This window comes from Crocodylus siamensis, chromosome 5 (genome assembly GCF_052110815.1).
Source record: "Crocodylus siamensis isolate JL-2025a chromosome 5, ASM5211081v1, whole genome shotgun sequence".
NCBI lineage: Eukaryota > Metazoa > Chordata > Crocodylia > Crocodylidae > Crocodylus > Crocodylus siamensis.
The window spans coordinates 15,710,654-15,731,344 of NC_143399.1; the positions used below are offsets into that span (position 1 = coordinate 15,710,654).

The 20,691-nt window shown below is 52.2% G+C and overlaps 1 protein-coding gene across 1 annotated transcript; it reads left to right on the top strand.

Annotated features, from left to right (window-relative positions):
* Positions 1-17,555: 17,555 nt before the first annotated feature.
* On the top strand, positions 17,556-19,815 carry FOXD3 (forkhead box D3). The gene has a single exon (XM_090048266.1). The coding sequence runs from the start codon at positions 18,461-18,463 to the stop codon at positions 19,694-19,696; it is 1,236 nt and encodes a 411-aa protein (XP_089904392.1). The 5' UTR covers positions 17,556-18,460; the 3' UTR covers positions 19,697-19,815.
* The last annotated feature ends 876 nt before the right edge of the window (positions 19,816-20,691 follow it).

Here is a 20,691-nt window from a genome sequence, read left to right on the forward strand (position 1 = left end):
TAGGTATGAAGAGTAAAATGTTTCTCAATGCTAAATTTAATAATTCTTAGCTAGAAACTAAGGTCCCTGTTCAGCTTTGAAGCATGCTTACCTTGAAGCACTTGCTTGAATCGTGTTACTTAATAGTTAAGCATATGTTTAAGGGCTGTGCTGAATAATGGACTATGACATAAAATAACTATAGAATTTGTGGATGCATGTAAGTAAATTAATACTCTAGAAATAAACTGCACTGATAACAAATGTGATCATATCTTTTTCCTGTTAGTCAATAGAAGTTTTTGAGTTGATTACAGCAGAACCCAGCTTACAAATTAAATGTTCATGGGTTTTAACCTCAGCCTCAAAAAAGAGGCTGATTATTATAAAGTACATATATAAGTTAAATATTTATTCAAAGGGTAGAGATATGAAAGACATGCATCTCTTCAGGAGTCCATAAAATCTGCCATCCTAGGATAGAAAAGGACAGAATGTAAAACCTTGATGGGAATCAAACAATTTAAGAAATGGTCAATGGAAGCAAGCAATGCAGAATCAGACAAAGTTGCTAACTTGCCTTCTACATGCAGTGAAAGATGAAGCATGGTTATTCTCAAGTTTACTCCAGCAGTACTATTTTCCTTTCATTGGTGCAGAGCACATACTATTACTTCAGGGACCAATGCTGGAAGATATCGAGTCCCCCCAGCTGTTGTGGACCCTGCTTGCCTTGCAAGATCCAACCCCACAGAAAGGCCCTGTCCAGATGAGTGTGGACGTGCAGTATGTGGCACCGCAGACACATCTGCTGTGCCATGCACTGCACATGTAGGCATTCCTTGTGCTCTACCTTGCAGTGCAGAGGGCGAGTTTTGACCCTGAGAGATCCTGGAGTCAAAAAAAAATCACACCAAAAAAAAAAAAAGGTGAGGCAGTGCATGTGGCGGCATCGTGAACCACCCAAAAACAGAGCCTAGCCAGCTGACACCCTGCTTCAGCTGCCGGCCAGGATCCCAACTGCAGGAGTGCCATGGTCACAGCTCCCTGATGCCCCCAGGGCCCCAGGTAAGGCTGCTGGGGCTAACACAGTTACTGGCCCCAGCTTCCTACCCCACCCAGGGTAACCTGCCACATGCCACAGGGCAGGTCCCCAGGGTTAGTCTCCCTCAGGCACAGCTAACTCCCTCCATCCAGTCTGCCTCTCCTCACAAAACCCTGTGGCACACAAGGTTTGCTATTGCTACTTGTCCCCAGGGAAACAAATGTCCGTGCTTGTATGGGTGCAGCCAAAGCGTCTTTTCTAAGTAGCATTAAACCCATCCCACTCTGCCACTAACTTCAAACCAGATCAGGATCAGGCCCCGGGAACAAGACAGAGAATAAAAGCTGGAGGAGGGAAGGGGGCTCAGAACAACTTACTGAACTTCCCACAGCACCACATCAAAGGCTGCATTGGCAAGGCTCTTCTGTGAGAGTATTCAGACCCGGGTGATTTAGTGGATCAAGGAGACAGATGGGAGGGGAGGACCAGAGAGCACAAGAGCACATGCAAGAGAGAGAGAATGTAATGATACCAAATGAATGAATGTTGCTAATATTTTGCTGATTTGCAAGTATTTTAACATTGTTTTGAAAATAAAGCAGCATTTGACTGTAAAAGCAAGGAAGATTTGTCCCTGAGTAAGAAAAGTTCTGTCCTATAAAAAGAATAGCAACCCATCCCGCTGGCCAGTGTAGTCTTGTTTGTCTTCTTGATCTGTCTCTCTGTGCTTTGTCTGTAGCTAGCTTTGTCTCTTATTATCATAAGCACTTAAGGGCAAGGGCTGTCTTGTTGCTGTGTTGGCACAATACAGCGCCTTGCACACAGGCCTGCACTCCCCAGCATTACAGCAGCACAAACAGCAATGACAACTTGACTGTGTTTGAGCTCTGTTCCTTTTACAGACTATTCAGCCCATCCCCTGGAGGGTGGTTGGACCCATAGCCCTGGAACACTGTCAGAGGGGTCTTAGGATTGGTGAAAGTGAGAGGTTTAGTCTGAAATATAAATAACACTTTAAAAAATGTGATAATACTCACTGGCCACAACAGGAGCCTGAATATCTGGAAACTTCATTTCTAATCCTGGCTCTGCCACAGACTTCCAGTGGGACCTTGGGCACATCACCTGATCTCCCTGTACCTTGGTGTCTTCATCTGAAAATGGGGGCATAATATTACTTCTCTTCAGGGCAAAATTCACCAGTATCATAAAATGTTAAGGAATCACAGGGCAGAAACTGCTATGTAGGAGCAAATGTGGACCCAGGGATGTTTTCCCAAGGAAAGCATTGGAAACCCCATACAGGGAAATTCTTAAAATAAATGCCTGAAAATGTACTCTACTGACAGTAGAGGATGAACTGGGTAGCTGACCTAATAATGCAGTATACACTCTCCATCTCTGAATACTAAGCTCTCACTTTGTTCACCAAGAGATAAGATTAATCCCATGCAAAAACAGACAGTGGCCCCTAAGCTCTAATTGCAAAGGCCATCTTGGAAGGTGCTGATTCAGTGCCTCTCAGCATCTTCCTCTGGTGACTCTGGGTCCTATGGATCCTCAAGGGTTTTTAGACTTGTCCCCACCTATTGGTAATCCTGTTAAAGAATAGAGAGAATAGTGAGAACCCAACGTTTCTCATTACATTTCCTTGGGAATCATGGAGCTGCTGCTCAAGGGGTAAGTTGAAATGCCTTTGCCCTGCTGCTACAACCGATTCTTTGACAAACTGATGCCTCAGTGGCCAAAGACAGAACTGAACATAGCTTCAAGCTGAAATTATCCTGTGTGCGATCAGCTTCAACAGGACCTAAGAGGACGCTTCAAGCTTGTAAGGGTCACACAGGTTCATTGGCTAGACAGTGACATGCCCTCTCCGTGTCATTTATTTTAATTCATTTGCATTTTCAAAGAAATTAAGACATTTTGGCAAACAGTAAAGAACAGATCTCCTCCGATATGATGTATCATTTTGTGGCTTTTTTTCCCATTCTAGTCAAATAAATGTTTAATAGCCCCATAGACAGATTTCTTTTCTCTTCAGTTTCTTAGAATCCATTTGCGCTGCCAGTTGCAATGCCCTGTCACACAATAGTTTAATAAGATTATTTAAATATGCTCTACTTATATATTGTAAATACTGCCTGAGATGCTTCTTTTCTTGTATCAGTGCTGAAAGTCCTCTGGGAAACATTTCCTATATGAACAAATATTAAAACAAGAAATCAAAACAAAAAATTAAGTCAATTCCAATGAAGGCAAAATCCTTCTCCGCAACTATCTGTCTAGTCTATCTGTGTCTCTCCTTTGCATTTGGATACTTCACAACACAACATAGATGAATTTGTGCCACATCAGGCTGTTGAGGGGGAATGCTGTATGGTTGAAGATAGCCAGCCTTTCTAAACCATGGGGCCGTCTGAAGGGTGTTGGTGGAGGAGGAAGGGGGTTTCAGTCTTCTGGTTATGATGTAAGATTGATTGATAAAGGTTTTCGTGCCCAGACCCTTGTGGGGCCATGTATACTTTTTACCTTTTTGTTTTTAGCATTTTTATAATAAAGGTCTAAAAAGACCAAAAGAAAAGAGTCTGCCTGTCTGTCTGTCTAGCTAGGTTCTTAGAGTTGTGAGTACTTTGCAAATGACCCAACTTGCTGGGTTTGGGCTGGGTACACCAACTCCACATAAGAACTGGGCAGGACACAGACCTCCCCACAACATGGAGGAAGGATGAACAGCAATGAATATAGACCCATATGCTGTACCAACATTCATTGGTCCTCCTGTTGAATGTTTCAGCTGGCGAAACCTGCATAGCCGGGCATCATGACTCGCTGCCCGCAGCCTAAATCCCTGTACACCAGCCCACTACAGAGGTTGGAAGCAGCCTCCCTCCACTTCCTGAGCAGCCTCAGTGCATTTTGACCCTTCCCGCACTGGCCCGGTGGTGTCCGTAGCACCCCTATGGTCTCTCTAAAGCTCGAAGGATTAACCCCTAGGTGGTTTTGACACCTGAAATGATTTGAAACAGACTCCCATATCTTTTCTATGGGCTGTACATGCCCGTAAATTTAAACAAGTTGCATTACTATTTTTATCAATGTTGTTATCTGACCAGTGTTCCATCTTCACCCGTCTATCCAAATCCCCCTGTTGCCTATTGATTTATTTGTAGATTGTAAGTTTTTTTAAAACCGTTTCTTTTTTGTTCTGTGCTTATACAGCGCCAGGCACAGTGTGGGACTGCTTCAGCACAAGCCCAGTCTTTACTGGTAATAAGATCATAAAGGCAATAATTTCTAAGTATCTATCACCCGCATTTAAAAGCATCTTACCACTTACCAAAAACGAATACAGTACAAGTAAAAGGCTTAATTAAACCGGCAATCTAGCCCAACCCCCAGGAACCAGAGCTGCTCCCAGAGTTGGGGATGGTCCTGCTTTGGGGTTGGGTTAGATGACCACCAGAGGCCCCTTCCAACCCCAATTTTCTGATTCTATCCAAGAGTGACACAAATAAATAAATATAAGTAAATACACAACCACACACTCCAAAATCATTCAAAAGGGAGCAGTGCACAATTAGCAGCCTTCAGAAAACTCATTCAGACGGACGGCATGGTAATGTTTGGACTGAGACTAAGGGGGCAAACCGTGTTGAAGGCATGCCATTTCTGTAAATAAATAAATGAAATAAAGCATTCCAGGGCTCCTCCAAGTAGAAGTGTCAGTCCCTGTTCCTCTTATCAGGGCATATTGGATTGAATAGCAGATCCAGCTATGCTGGTATTTCCTGACTGGAAATATAAAATTTGGGGCTTAAATTTACTGCCCCCCCATCCATTATTTACAGAAATGGCATGCCTTCAACATGTGAGTCAAAAACACCTTTCTTTGGGACCCAAAAACATTTTTACAAAATTTTGATTTTTCAAAGGTGCTTTTGAAATAGACATGACTGGAAATGATTTATGGACAACATTGGTAGAGTTTGGGGTTATTATGAGACAAGAAGTCTAATTTACTATCATAAAATAAGGAAATGTGCAGCTAAAGCAAAAAATCTCCACTCTGGCTTTGCTGTGCCTCAAGTTTAGCACTTAGAAGAAAACATTATGTTGTATGCAGAACATGCTGCTCAGACTCTTACAACAAGAAATGGATGGAAAATTGAGGGGATTATGCTGAAACATGTGCATTTTCATTAACATGTAGTATTTCTGGCCAGAAACAAAATGTCTTTTATTTTGATGCTTTGAGCTGTGGGGTGAGGGCTGGGGTGATGCTAGGTGCTAATACCTACAGTTAACAGCCCAGAGGTTGCAAGTTCAAAAGCACTCATACTATACCCTGTCAGATTCCAACAAACCTGAAAATTCTGCTAAATAGCTTATTACCAAAGCACATGAAGAAAGGAAGGTTTTGGGGATAAAATTCCAAAATCTCATAGAAACAAAAAAAATTGTCAAAAACCCAAGCTGGGTAGGAAATTTTCAACCAACACAATATACAATGCAGAAACAGGGAGGCTCCAAATGGATCCTGAGCAAGGCTCTGTTGTGCCTGTAAATTAGAACCTTGAAATATTTTTGTTTCCCGTTCACGTTTTCTTTGCTTTTTCAAGAAAGGGAGAAGTCCCCATAAAAAATGCATTTTAAAAACTCTCTGGATAGAAAGCTACCTTGTTTATCAGGTAAATAAGTGGTGGGGGAGTTTTTAGAACAGCGATTATGGACCTGATTCCATAAATACCTAGCATGGAGTTTAACCTGCATATTGGGTAATATTCTCCATTATGCAGAAGGACCATAAAAGGCCTATGCACCACTTACGTCCCACCAAGGCACTATTTTCATAGCATACAGGGGGCTTCAGTGACGCCTAGACTTTGTGCTGGCCCTCTGCAGAGGGGAAAGTTTCACCCATTATGAATTGATAATATTCAGTGGGTTGGGGAAAAATATTATCAGAGTAATTTTATTTACAATATTAACATTCCAACACTTGCTTTTCTCTGTTTAATAAAAGGAATCGAGGGTGTTCTCCACCAGGAAGAATAACAGCCTACAGAACTGTATCCTGAAAAACAAACAGAGTCTGCTTTGGGCCCCAGGAAAACAAGAGAACATCTGAAAGAGCAGAGTTGACTTCAGGGCAGGTTTTTGCCTGTGTGAGGATTTCACCATTTGGTGATATAGTTCCCTGAAGAGCCAACCCACCATAACTTCCTCAGCCCACCCTGTACTCCACCTCTTCTTTTGAGAACCAGATGAGGATGTGGATTGGGTCTTGGTATTATCTTCTGTGGGAATCTTCCTCTAGGTTTGCTATGCTATGATGCCCACAGATCATCTCTCCCCTGGCCCTCAGCTGTGGTCCAAGGACTCACGGAGCCCCACTCTTGTGGTGTTCACACAGGGCCTTATGTCCTATCTACATACTTAAATGGAAAAGAATTATTCCCTGTTGGTTTCTTCACTACAGTCTAATGATGCCAGGTCTCCCAGAATGAGTTTTCTGCTCCTTTTTAACCCTTTCACCAAAGAACCTACTCAACCTCCCCTATTTCATCAACATCCAAATTTTGGAGGGGAATAACAAACTGAATAAATCATTTTTTTGGGCCCAGCTCTTTCCTTACCAATTATTGCCCTCTTCCAAATCCTCCAGAAAGTAGAGGACACACATAGGGATGACCATACAGTGAAGAAAAGGCCCATGTCATATTAAAACAACTTCCTTCAAAGTCTGACCTAAGATACTACTTTTCTAGCCTTTTTATTCCCTCGGGGGGCACAGGGGGAGTGATTATGGTTTTTAGAGAGTCTTTATCATTTGTTCTTATATATTTGATCCATAACAGGCGGCTCTCCCATCCAGGGCTCACAGACACCATGTTGTCCCCTGACATTCCTCTTGTCCACAGAGGATTTCTACTCTTCAGTTAGGTGTTTCATCAGCTTGACAGGGAGATGGAAGAATGGTGTTGCCTAGGGACCACTAAAGGTTTGGAACCACGGGCATAGACTCCAAAGGGAATCATTTGATGGAGTAATGAGAGGAGGAGCATTACCCATAATGTGTGTGTGTGTGTGTGTGTGTACACACACACACACAAATATATAAGCATATGCACATGAAAGTGAGGAAATATACATCTTTATCTGAGCAGCTGTTGGGAGATGACTGCAAATGAGCATCTGCAGAGTGAAAATGAAGTGGATTTATTCTGAAGTCACTTTCTTATACACCCTGTTTTGTAGCTGCTGTCCTATATTACTTATTTTGGGTGTTTGCTGTGTCTCTGGAGTGTCTAGGTGCTCCCAGAGATACAGCCCAGCTTTGTGTAAGTGTACTGGTTTACTACTCCGTTGAATGCATATGCCCAGCTTACACATTTGCCCAGAAATCACAATTAACCACAGGCACTTCAGTTAAAAAAAACAGAAAAACCAAAAGGGTTTAGTACATGGGAAGAAAAAATGATCAGATGTTTGACTACAGAATATAGCAAAAAAACCCGGAAAAACAACTGAGAAAAACTGGTTAAATCCTTGCCCTGCATTTAGACTACCACCTAACCCTCATAAAATTTCTGTGAAAATCCCCCAGGGTCAGTCTCCCTTCAGGCACAACTAACTGCCTCCATGCAGGCTGCCTCCCCTCATGGGAACCCTCTCCTAACTGTTACTCCCTCCAAAACCTTCCCAACCCGCTCCCCAGTATTCTGGTTTGAATATCTGCTGTCTGATATCCATATTCTAGTCTGAATGTCTGATATGTACTTCAAGTCAGAAGATGCCTGATTTTACAGATGCTCCATGGTAAGTCATTAGGGTCTCTACCTGGCACCAGGCCCTATTTGCCCACAATCATCTTGAATTTGTAATATAGTCGAGATTTGCCCCTTTTTTTCCCGTTTGTGAAGGGTTCCTCATCTATAAACAGTTTCTGGTGACACGTGTCATGAACTTGGTTTGTTCTCTGAGTTGATACCTGGTTTTGAACTTGTAATCTGTGTTGCTTAGGTCTGATTGCACATGCTTTATTCCTGTTCCCGGGAGCTACAGAATCGGTGCATTATGAAGAGGCCCCTAAATAAACGTCTTTCCACTTGCAGTTGGGTTACCTCTTACTGCTACAAGCAATACACTCGGGTCTGTCTTTATGCAAATTTGTTTTGTGAGAATTTGCTTATATGCGACAACCTGATTTATACCAGAAATTTTTGTACGAGAATATTCGCTTTGTGCAAATTTCAACCACCTTATTTATACCAGAAAGTTTGACAACCTTATTTATACCAGAACTTCACTTCGTGTGATCTTATGCGAAGTTGGCTGGCAATACGGTCCCTGCAGGCTGGCAGAGTTTCAGCCTGACGAGACCTGGGAGGGAGCGGAAGGATGGCGAAGAGACAGGGGCTGCCACATGCATGTACAGCACATGCACGTGGCCCCAAGAAGCCTTAAGGGCAGCTCCGGCAGGTAAGTTGCAGGGAAGAGGGGGATTGAGGCCCCTGTAGGGAGGGAGCTGGACAGGGCTGGGGCTGCCGTCCAGCCGGGGGGTGCTTGGGGCCTGGGGCTGCAGTGTGCAGCTGCAGGGGCCCAGCAGGAAGCAGGATGGAGCCTCTGGTGGCTCGCTGGGTGGGGGGAGGGGGAGGACTGGCTCCCCACTGCTGCGCACACTTCCAAGGGGAAGGGGCAAATGCATGGGCATAGTGGGCCCTGGCCCCAATCCTGGGCCCAGCTTGGCTCCTCTCCCTACCTGGTCCTAGCACCCCGCACCCCGCTGCTCTGGCCACTTGCCTCCCGTGGTGTGGGCTGCACCCCTAAGAGAGCAGTAGGCACAGGAGGCTGTGTGTGCCACTGCTTGCAGCGCAGGGTGAGCACCTGCTTCCAGGGGTGGTCCAAGGGTAATTGGTGCCCCAGGTGAACAGTGCATCTCAGCACCCAATATAGAGGAAAATAGGCTTACCCCTAGCTTGACTTACTTACCCCAAAGGATTACCCCTAGCTCAACTTACTTTAAAAAATCAGGTGTTCTTACAAGAACGTAATGATTCAGCGGTCCTACTCCAACCATTTCTAGATATTATAAAATTAAGAATATTAAACATGACTACTCAGGTGTACCTATGCTAATAACTACACTTGTACATCAGCTCTACATCATATAAATCATCATATAAATTAAATGAGATCTACAAAATCGAACCAAGAAATTCCTACCTTGAAGCCTGGTTCCTGAATTATGGGCACAATACATATACACACCTGGAGTCAGTGTAATTTGGTCATGTTACTCTTGACAAAATCTTAAATGCAACTGATGAAATCTAGGGTGCTTTAGATTTTAAAAAGTGTGGTTGGAAGGGAGAAGGAAGGTGTAAGAAATCAGTGTCACGAGCTGTAAGATGATATAGGAGTAGGGGTTCATCTTTTAGGATGACATTGCAAGCGGTATGCTTTTGTCATAAGTCCACTTGAGAGTTGAAAATGTAGGAGTCGCGATTCTAATGATCTTTCCTCTGAGATCTTTTCAGAGGTCTTTCTCCCCTACTGAACCAAAGCTCTTAGACCAAGGTGTTATTTCGAATGATGTTCCTGTTATTTTGCTCTGCATATAATTTTGGTGCACTCCTGCCCCCAAAATTTTGGCACCCTAGGTGACGGCCTAGTTTGCCTGTTTCCCTGCCCCAGGTAACTCCGCAGCCCAGCGGGCAGTAGGGAGCTTGTAGCCTCTCTGCATAGCCCCGCTTTTCTCAGCCCGCCAGGTGATGCCTGCTGGGCTAGAGCGGCACCCGGGGAAGGGAAGTAGAGCAGAGCCAGGAGCGGTGAGCAGCTGGCATTCCCTGCCGCCCTGCTTCCCACCCCACCCCCGGGTGCCTCTCCAGCCCACACCGTGCTACCCTGGTGAGGCACCCCCTGCACGTGCCGCTGCTTGCAGGATGGGGCTCGCAGCCTTTCTGTGCAGCAGTTACTGTATTGTGTGATTACTGTTTGAATTTGTCATGGTTTGGGGGGGAAGTAGAGTGAGGCTGGTATAGATCCCTATTAATTACATGTAATAATGGATTCGCTTTATGTGAATTCACTTCATGCTAGGTTTTTTGGAACGCAACCCTCACAGAGACCTGAGCATACCTAATGTTATTGTAGTGTGAAGAGGCTGGGGTTGGGGAAGTCTTCCTTCTTCCAGCCGGGGTGCTCTTTGATGGCCTGTGATAGTCAGTCATCCTGGAGCCTGCAAGTCAGCTTTTTTTTAATTAATATATTGCATGTTCCCAGTCAAATCAGCCAAATCAGTTCCAAATCATAGCAATTGGGCAGAACTCAAATCCTTCCAAAAACCTTATTGATTCAGCAGGCAGAACTCAATCACTCTCAACACTGTGTCTGGTGCTACAACCAGTGAGCATCCTCCATCCCAGGCTCTCACCCTGGGGCTCCAGATACTCCCAAACCCATTGGAAGGCATCCTATGTGCAGGCCTAAGCCCAGGGGTCTTGGGATTCAGATGCCCCCACTTGATCTGAGCCAAAAGGCCTGAAGCAAGTCAGCTTTTTTATTTTTTGTAAAAATATATGTCTTTATATATATCACTTACATGTATACACCTTCTAAAAGGCCAGACGTAAGTCAGCTCTTCTCTTTTTTTTAAGGAAAACTTGTGTCCCAGGTCAAATTAGCCAGCTCAGTTCCAAATCCTTTGCATCATTCAGAAACCTCACGTGGCCCTACTACCAGCAAGTATCCTCCACCGCAGACTTTTCCGCCTGGGGCTTCACATACCTCCAAATCCAGAAGCAAGTCAGCTCTGCTTCATGCAACTGCCTGGCACCGTTGCTTCCAGAGGAACGTTCAGGCTCGATACTTCTGCTGAGCTGTGGGTGCCTTTCCCCGGACAAGGAAGGAGAGACAGGCATTCAAGAAAAAGGCAGGAATATGCCACTGAAAAACCACCAAACCTTTGCAACAGGGGAAAGCAGAGGGAGCCAAAGTGTCCTCTTGGAGTGGGCTGGGTTTCAAGGGCAGCCCCACACCCAGAGCAGGAACCTGGTGGGAGTCAAGTGTGCTGGGAAGTTGCCTGATTTGTCAAGAGGAAGGGCACTGAGTTTGGTCACAGCAGCTGGCCCCAGCAAAACTAAGCAGAGGAACCTGCAGCCTGGGCCAGGCACTCAGCAGCTGGTCCCCTGTGCCCGGGGGGAAGGAGCAGGGCAAGATCCTGCCACAGCAGCAGGAGGGACACAGCCCCAAGGCAGGGGAGGAGCGAGCTGGCACCTGAGGTGAGGAGCAAGGAGCTCCTCTCTCACCACCCCCCCGGCACAAGCTGGTGGTTAGATCGGCTCAGAGCTGACCTTGGCCCCCCGCTAGCTCTTTCCCTGCCAGCTGGGCACTGGAGCCTGGTTTTGCAGCCCAAGCGGTGGGAGGTGGGAGACCCCGGGCTGCCCCTGCCTCTTCGGGGTTGGGCACGTTAAGGCCAAGAAAAACAGCCCCGACACTGGGAAAAGCGGCTCGAAGGGCTCCTTCTGCACCGCATCTGCTGTGCCCGCACACCCGTCACGGGCTAACCGCAGCATGGGCAGCGGCAACCTGGAGGTCTGGTTACCATGCCCAGGAAACGTGTCTTCTCTGCTCTTTGCAACGCTCTGGAGCGAGGGTCCCGAGCCGCGAACGAAGCACTAGGAAACACGTGTCATCGCTTCATGCGTATGGCCAGGCTTGCGGTATTTCCAGTCGTGTTTGGCTGCCACTTTCGATCCAGGATAATGAGGGATCTCGGCCCGGAGCGCGCCGGATCCCGCCGCACCTTAGAGCCACGGGAAGTTCCCAGCTCGGCCCGGCAGGGACCGACCGCGTTTCCGATCCGAGAGCCCGTTTCCCCCGCGGGGTCGCGTGAAATCGCCGCCGAAGAGACGCGCGGGCGGGCGGCTATTCCGTGCGGTTCTGCTCGGGAGCCTTATTTCTCCGGCGTGCACCTGCCTGCCTATGAACGGAGAGATGTATGTTTGCCCCCCCATGTACGTAGGTACGGATGAATGACCGCGCATATCTGCAGATGCACGTCTGGGTAGATGCGGTTTTGCAGGCGGGTGCTCTGGAGTCTGGACACCGAGCCCGTGTTAATCCCCGTTAACACCGTTAATCCCCGTTAACACCGGCCGCTTTCGAGGTGCATCGGTAGCCCCCCGCGCTGCTGCTAATCCCGCAGTGATCCACCCGATGCGGTCCCGGAGCGGGGGCAAATCCGCGGCGCAACGGGACCGGCTTCGGCGGAGCGGCGCCTCCCAGGCCGGCCCTCGGCCCTGCCGGCCTCGGCTCCGGGGGACTGGCCTGAAACGAGCGGGGCCGGCGGGCCGAGCGCGCCGGGGCGGCGGGGCAGGACGGCCCTGCCCCGACGGGCCCGCCGGCTTGCGAGCGGGCTGCAAACGGGAGCTGCGCCTCAGTCGCGAACCCGTCTAAATTTAAACGGAGGAATGGCCCGGCTCTAAAAATAAGCGAGCAGCTGCCGGCCTCCTCCCGGCGCGGCGGCCGGCGGGCCGCACCTCCGCCGAGGGCCCCGCACGCTCCGGACATCCCCGCGCCTCCGCCGCAGCACCTGCCGCAGGAAGGGTGCGGGCCGCTGCCGCCCCGCTCTGCCCGCCGGCCCGGGGCGGCACGCCTCCCCGGGCCGAGGAGAAGCCGGCCCGCGCCTTGCGCAGACACGGCGGCTCCCACGGGCCGCGCACCTGCGTCAGCGCGCGGGTCCCTGCAAACCCCCCAGCCCTGCGGCTGGACCCTCCGGCTGAACCGGTGGGTGGTGACGGAGGAGCCGATGCAATCCCGGGTGCGCCCCGACCCTGTCCCGCGGGGGCGGCGGCAGCTCGGGCGGAGTCGGGGCCGCCGCCAGCCCCGCACCTGCCCTGCGGGGGGGCATTAGACCCGCTGGAGTGGCTCTGGATTCAGGGGCGGGCAGCAAGGGGTCCGCATCGGTACCCCCTCCCCTCCTCCCTGTCCAGGGGAGCCGGCTCTCCGCCTGATCTTAATAAGCCCCCTCCACCCCCCGGCCCCGGCCCAGGCAGCCCCTCTCCGCCCCCCGGCTCCCGTCTCTTTTCTTCCTTTGTGCTCAGGCGCGTTGTCCTGGCCGGCAGCGTGAATGGGGGTTTTGTAAAACGGGACAGATAAAAATGAGCGACATCATATTGTTTGACAGACTGATCCGGGATGATGAAGTGCCTGCTCCGGAGGGGGAGGGGGGGCCAGGATGGTGAATTCCTAAAAAACAGACCCAGGCTGGAGCCGGCTCGCGGAGCTGCCTGCAGGGACCCGGCGGCCGGGACCGCGGCCAGCCCCCCTCGCCCCCTTTCCCCGGCAAAGGGCTCCCCCCGCTTTTACTAAAAAGGCAGCTCCGGCTCAGGACGCGCCCCCCCCCCTTCCTCCTCATGGCGGCTGAAAAGAACAATTTTCGAGAGAAAGGCTCGTTTTGATTAAATCTGACACGCCGCTGATAACTCCATGCTAATGTGAAATAATTAACATAATAGCCATAATTAAAAGCACGCTAACAATGCCATAAATTTATCACACAATTTTACTAGCTTTCTGCCCCTAACTGCTCTCTCATCGTTAATTAAACGTGTTGCCTTTTACAGAATGGATGTTTATACATTTCCAATACAAATAAATCCGGAACCGTTTTGGAAACACGACCAATTTGGTTTTACACTGTGGTCTCCGGGTTTTATGGGCGATGTGTTACGATTTAAAAATCAAAGAAACGTGCACATCCGCGGCTTAAAAAAGTCGCGATGCAGATTTATGGGCGAGGGTTTCAGCGCCGGCCCCGCGGCTCGTTTTCGCCCCTAGCAAGCCCGGGCGAGGCGGGCGCCGGGGCCGGGAGGATCCCGCGGCCGCGGCCGGAGCGTGGCCCTCATCCCCGGGGCTCTCCGACACGTCCTCAGCCCTTCCCCGCTCCCCCTCACGCCCCACGCCCGGGGCCTCCGGTGCAACCGGCGTTTCCAAGTCCTCCCGAGAGAGACAAAGCGGGCGCCGGGGCAGGAGCGGGCAGCGCAGCCGGGACAGCGCCCTGAGCCCCGGCACGGGCTGCTCACCTGGGCTGTGGGCTGGCTTGGGTTGAGTTTTTTGGGGTTTTTTAAGGTTTTTTTTTTTATTGCTCCTCGTCCCCGTATGTGCAGCCAGAACCGCACCGCTGGAGTCACCCAGGTCGGGTCAACGATTTATGTAACTCATTAGGAGAAGTAATAGGCTTAAAGAGAAGGAAAGGGGCATCTCGGATTCCTGCCCCCACCCCCACGCCGGTGCCCAGCCCCAGGCTCAGCCTCCTGATCTGCTTTTAACTGGCTTTCTCTGCCGGGACCCGGTTTTGCCCTTCTGGAGTCCAATTGAGCTGTAATTAATTTCTCCCTCCCTATCATAAGTTGTTCCATCTTCTCTTTCCTTGATGCCAGATATGTCTCTATTTGACTCCATATCGATCTGAGCTCTGCAGCTCTCTTTCCTCCTGTTGCTGTACCTTCCTCTATCTCCCTCCCCCTCCTTCCCCCTGCCACCCCCCGGCCCTCAAGTCGTGCTGCTGGGGCAGTTGTTGCTTCCCAACACCTCGCGCACACGCTGCCCTAATTACTGGGTAGCTCTTCTGCTGCCAAACCTCGGACCTTGCTCGACGTTGAGCCTTGAAACCCCCATCCTCCTCACACGACCCCTGGGAAAGTTTATCCATGATTATAAACGGGTCCCTGCCCCCCGATCCCCAGTGCTAGGGTGGCAGGAGCCGGGTGGGCTCTTGTAGCAAACTGGCACGGGAATTTCCTTCACTGGCAGCCGGGAGGGCAGGGGCACCTTGGGGCTGTGCGCCCCGTCGGGGATGTCTGGCAACACGGGGGGGGTTGCACTGAAATTCCCCGACAACAACCAAGCACCGGCGTGCAGCAATAACCCGTGCCCCAGTACTGGGCCGGCCTCAGACCATGTCAAGACCCCCCTCTGTCTCTGGGCCCCCACCCCGATCTCGCCCGGTTTTCAAAGAGGGGCTCAGCACAGCGCGGAGCAGGGCTGAATCAGAAGCCCCCCTTTTTTTTCTTTAAAGGCAAGGAGAGATCGCAGCCTCGTATCCACAAATGAAGGCGAAAAGTTTCTGCCCAGAGCCGGGCCCCCTCTCAGATGGTAACACTGATTGAACAAGAGATTAGCACAATAGATCTCTAATCGAGGGGAAACGCTGCTTTTCACGCTAAGCGCCGTAATTAATGGTATGAATCAATTAATTTGACTTTTATTGTGTCGAAGAAAAGCGCAACAAATGAAACGGTGGGTTTGCGGAGTTGATCTCCCCCCTTCTGCCCCCTCCCTTTCCCCTGAGAGATTTCAGAGAGGCTCTCGGATAAACAGGATCCGTGCGCGTGTGTCCGCGCCGGTGGCGGAGCGGCTCCAGCTCCCGGCTCGAGCGGCGCCCGCAGCGGAGCTGCGCCGGCCAGATGGCAACATATAAATTAGGGTCGTTTGGAGGAAGCGCAAAGAAGACGCGAGACAGCGGTCAATGCCGCCCCGATACACACGCCCGCTCCTGGGGCAAGCCGGGGGACACGACAAGAGCCGAGATGGTTAAAAGAGACGGGGCAGGGCCGGGTGGGCTGGGCTGGGGGGTTGTTTCTTTCCTAAAATCTCTCCGAGTTGATTTCTGGTGCACGCAGACAGCCCCGAGGCGGCGAGAAGCGTCCCCACGTGCTTTCAGCAAAGGGGAAAAAAATAACTCTACCCCCCTTCAGCCGCCCGCAGTAACGGGGGGTGGGGGGAGCTGGGGTCGTTATGGGGAATCACCGAAATGATGCCTTCGCAGAGCATCGTATCCCGGCTTGTGAGAGCCCCTTCCGCTCCCGTGCCTGGCTTGATTTGGACGAAGCCCTGTCTAACCCTCCTGGCGGCGTGTCCTCACACCGGCGACTTTGCTTTTCCTCCTCGTGTCCAAGCCGCGAGCGCCGGAGCTGCCCCGGCAGCCGGCACGGCTGCTCTGAGCCCCGTCCTGTCGCCGGGCAGCGGGGATTGGAGCGAGTGGGACTCTGCTCCCGTGCCGGGATAAATCAATGCATCCCTTCCCCACCGTCCGGTCCGAAGAGCTCCCCAGATCTGTACTCAGCGACATTTCTCTCCCGCCCGGGCGGGCGCGGGCTGCGGTGGCGAAGCCGCCCGGCTTCTCACTGCTCGTTTGTTCGAGCCGCAGGGACCTTCCCAGGGCACCGGGAGCCCGCCGGCACTTTCCCCTCCCTAATTCCTCCCAGAAAAGTGGGGAGAGTTATTGATACCTTATGTGCAGGGCTTTTTTATTTTTATTTTTCACGGCAGGAGAGATTGCGCTGGAAACCCACTCGGATCCTCCAGCCACCCCCAGCCCTGATTCAGCTTGATTTCCAGGGGGAGACAAGGCAGATGCGATTTACTGCTATTTCTTTTTTTTTTTATTTCCACCCAACAAGAATCGCTCTTCGGGAAACGATTTTACCCTTTGGCATCTTTTTTAGATTTTGGGTTGGGGTTTTTTTTAGATCCAAAAATACACGCGGTTTTTCTGATAGCACACAGGGATTAAAAAACCCACGGAGGAAACAGCTTCCGACCTGCCCTGACGGTATTGTTCTCGTTTAAACGGACACCAAAGGAAAGAGAATTTGCAACCAACTTCTCCCCGCCCCCTCCCCTCTGTGGAGCCCCCTGTCCTCAGGACCAGGCTTACCTTGGGCTCGGGTGAATAGAGTCTTCCCGTGCACACACTCCCTCATTTCCTACTTTTTCATATGCTAACACTCGCCATGATTAAGTCGTTAACACCTCTGCAAAAAAAAAAAAGAAAAAGAAAAAGCCACACCAGCTAAAGGCTCCTTTATTTATAGTTGCCCTTTGTTATTTTACGTCTTTTTTATTTCTCCCTGCAACTAATCTAATAGATTAATCAATAGCCATTTTCTGATCTTCGGGTTCCAGCTGAGACTGCTGTTGCAAAAGCACAGGAAAGTGATCTCCTAGCCCAAAGTTGTTGCTGCTGCTGTTTCTAAGCATTAATATCCCGACGCATCCATTTAATGTGTGTAGGGTCAGAGGCGCTGGTGCCTGCTCCTCACCACGGGCAGGGAGCAGGAGGTTGGCACCTACCTAAAAAAAAAGCCACCCAGAGCACTACGTTGTTGGGTTTTTTTAAATACTAAACGCAGGACGGTGGCTTTCTCTTGTGCTCATGCATTCAATCCCGGCTCTACCAGCGTCGGAAAAAAACCAGCATCATCATAAAAGAAAAGCTCCGGTCCTGATCTCGATCAACTGAAATGCGCCTACCCCGTGCTCTGAGCTACAGGCAGGCTAGGAGTTGCACAGTGCTGTCGCCTAGTTGGGAGTCCCTAGCTACGTGGAGGGAGGCTGTGGGCTGCGGTGATGCTTGTATAGGAGCACGAGGAGTGGAGCCACTGTTGTCTCTTTGTTGACAATCCCATGAAACAACTTGAGTTTTGCATGGCTTCACCGTGGGGCGCCTGACGTCACGGTCACGTGGCCCCGCCTCCTGGTATATCTTTAACTGAAAAGTAATCTATCAGGCAGTCTTTAAAAAAGGACTTTCAAAGTGGCAAGTGAGTCCCTATAACACCCGGCCCCCCCCGCTGTCGGCACCTAGCACGACCTTCCCCCCTCCAGCAAGGGGCAAGCGAGAGGGGAAAGCAGGAGAGGAAGGAAGGAAGGAAGTGTGTGGTGGGGGGGAAGCTGTGGAGAGGACTGGAGCAAGACACCCTTTAAGAGAAGAGGTGCAAAGGCTGAGTGTAAAGAGATCTAACCTGCAGCAGCAGCAGCAGCAGCAGCAGCAGCAGCAGCAGCTCAGATGAGACGAGCCGTAGAGGAGTTTTGAGCGGATCCCAGTAGCCTGCTGGGGAAGTCACCAGCCCAGCAGCTAGAGGCGTTTGATGTGAACCCACACGTCTGCTGGGGAAAGCCAGGCAGGAGCCAGCAGAGGCGTTTGATCCCGCGTACCTGCTGCCAGGACCGAGCGAGGAGTGGCTTCTCCCCTGGCCCACAAAAAAGCCAACCCAAAAAAAGCAAGCCCCCAAACGAGCCCGGAGGAGGGAAGAGCCGAGGAGTTGGAGCCGCTCCCGCGCACCCCGCCGGGGACGCGACCCAGGAGCCCGGCCGCGCGCGGAGGACTTGGAGCCGGTCGCCGGCGCCCGCCGGAGCAGCCAGCCGGGGCGGCCGCAGACCTGCGCGGACTCGGATGTGCTCCCAGATGCCTGGCGGAGACGGCAGGGCGCCCAGCGCACCCGGGACCGGGGTGTGACCCGGGGACCTGTTGGCGGAGCCCGGCCGCGGCCGCGGGGGGAGTTGCGCCCGAGCCCAGGTGGCAGCGGCCCGGCTCACCTCCGCGCCCCCGCCCCGCCCCGCCGGCCCCCCTCTCCCTGAGCGGGGATGACCCTGTCAGGCGGCAGCAGCACCAGCGACATGTCCGGCCAGACCGTCCTGACGGCCGAAGATGTGGACATCGACGTGGTGGGCGAAGGGGACGAGGGGCTGGAGAAGGACAGTGAGGGCGAGGCCGGCAGCCCCGCCGGGCTGCACCAGCTGCACCTGGACGAGGCGGACGAGCTGGCGCTCCCCAAGGAGGCGGGGGCGGGCGGCGACACGGGCAGCAGCAGCGGCGGCAGCGGCAGCCACAGCCCGGCCGAGGCCCCCCCGGGCGGGGCGGCGGAGGGGGGCAAGGCCGGCGGCGAGGAAGGGGGCAGCGGCGGCGGCGGCGGCGGCGGCGGGGCCCTGCAGGGGCAGAGCAAGCCCAAGAGCAGCCTGGTGAAGCCGCCCTACTCCTACATCGCGCTCATCACCATGGCCATCCTGCAGAGCCCGCAGAAGAAGCTGACGCTGAGCGGCATCTGCGAGTTCATCAGCAACCGCTTCCCCTACTACCGGGAGAAGTTCCCGGCCTGGCAGAACAGCATCCGCCACAACCTCTCGCTCAACGACTGCTTCGTCAAGATCCCCCGCGAGCCGGGCAACCCGGGCAAGGGCAACTACTGGACGCTGGACCCGCAGTCCGAGGACATGTTCGACAACGGGTCCTTCCTGCGCCGCCGCAAGCGCTTCAAGCGGCACCAGCAGGAGCACCTGCGGGACCAGACGGCGCTCATGATGCAGGGCTTCGGCGCCTACGGCCTGGCCGGGCCCTACGGCCGGCCTTACGGCCTGCACCCCGGCGCCTACCCGCACCCGGCCGCGGCCGCCGCGCTGCAGTACCCCTACATCCCGCCCGTCGGGCCCATGCTGCCGCCCGCCGTGCCGCTGCTGCCTTCCAGCGAGCTGAGCCGCAAAGCCTTCAACGCGCAGCTCAGCCCCAGCCTGCAGCTGCAGCTCAACAGCCTGGGCGCCGCCGGCTCCATCATCAAGTCGGAGCCCAGCAGCCGGCCCTCGTTCAGCATCGAGAACATCATCGGCGTGTCGGCGGCCGGCTCGGGCGGCGGCGCACAGACCTTCCTGCGGCCGCCGGTCACCGTGCAGTCGGCGCTCGTGGCGCACCAGCCGCTGGCGCTCAGCCGGACCACGGCCGCCATCGCCCCCATCCTCAGCGTGCCTACGAACATCATCTCGGGGCAGTTCCTGCAGCCCGCCGCCTCGGCCGCCGCCGCCGTGCAGGCCAAGTGGCCGGCCCAGTAATGCCCCCGGATCGGACACTGCGGGGGGCAGGGGGGGGCGGCAAAGCCGGGACAGCCGCCGCGGATCGGGTCCGGCCCCAGCCCCAGCCCCAGCCCCAGCCCCAACCCGCCAAGTGCAAATCGATAGATCACTAGAGAGATCCCAGCAAGCCGCCGGGCGCACGGGGAAGCCTTTCCGCACAGGTAACCCAGGAGCAGCCCCGCGAGCAGCGCTCCCCACCCCCGCCAACTTTGTACATATTTGTATGAAAAAGGATGGACTTTCCTTTCGGGGTTTTTATTTTTTTAAAAAAGGCAGATCCCAGTCGCGTGGAGGAGCTCGGGACTTTCGCTTTTTTGAAGGTTCTCCCTCTCCGAGCGGTTTTAGCCAAAACACAGGCACACCCGGACATGTATAAAATAGCGGGGGAGGGAGGGGAGGGGAGATTTTAAATATTAAACCGACCCCGGGCAAATAGGGACGTTTTGCAGAAAGGCGAGGACGCCGCGCCTGTCGCTCGGTCGCAGAAGTCGGTTTATATCTGAATGAATATATGTACTCGCAATGTTATCCTTCGTGTTGTACACACCTTTGTAAATAAATTTTTAAAATGCTCCTCTTTGTGTTTCTTTGAGTATTAGGTTTTGGGGTTTTTTTTTAAAAAAAGGATCTATCTAGCGGGAGAGCCAGGGCAGGTGCCGACGTAGGTGCACGGCGGAAAGGACGAGATTTTTCTTTTTTTAACACCGGGAGGATGACAGCTGCTCGCCTTTTTGTATAACTTTGAATCCAAATCACCTTTCCAGGCGCTAACGGGGCTAGCTCTGTCGGGGACAGATCTGGGCTAATTTAAGATCTCAGCTTTCTTTAGTGCCTGCCATAATAAAACAAACAGGGGCAGCGCAGAAAGCTTCAGCTGATCCCAGCTAAATTGTCCCGCAATTGCTCGGCGAGCGGGACCCCTGTTCGGCCGCGATACAGGCAGACAAACCAAACGGAGCTGCAATCTGCATCTG

Bases quoted from the DNA above. Each gene is read 5' to 3' on its own strand.
- FOXD3 (XM_090048266.1), top strand. From the start codon at position 18,461: ATGACCCTGTCAGGCGGCAGCAGCACCAGCGACATGTCCGGCCAGACC.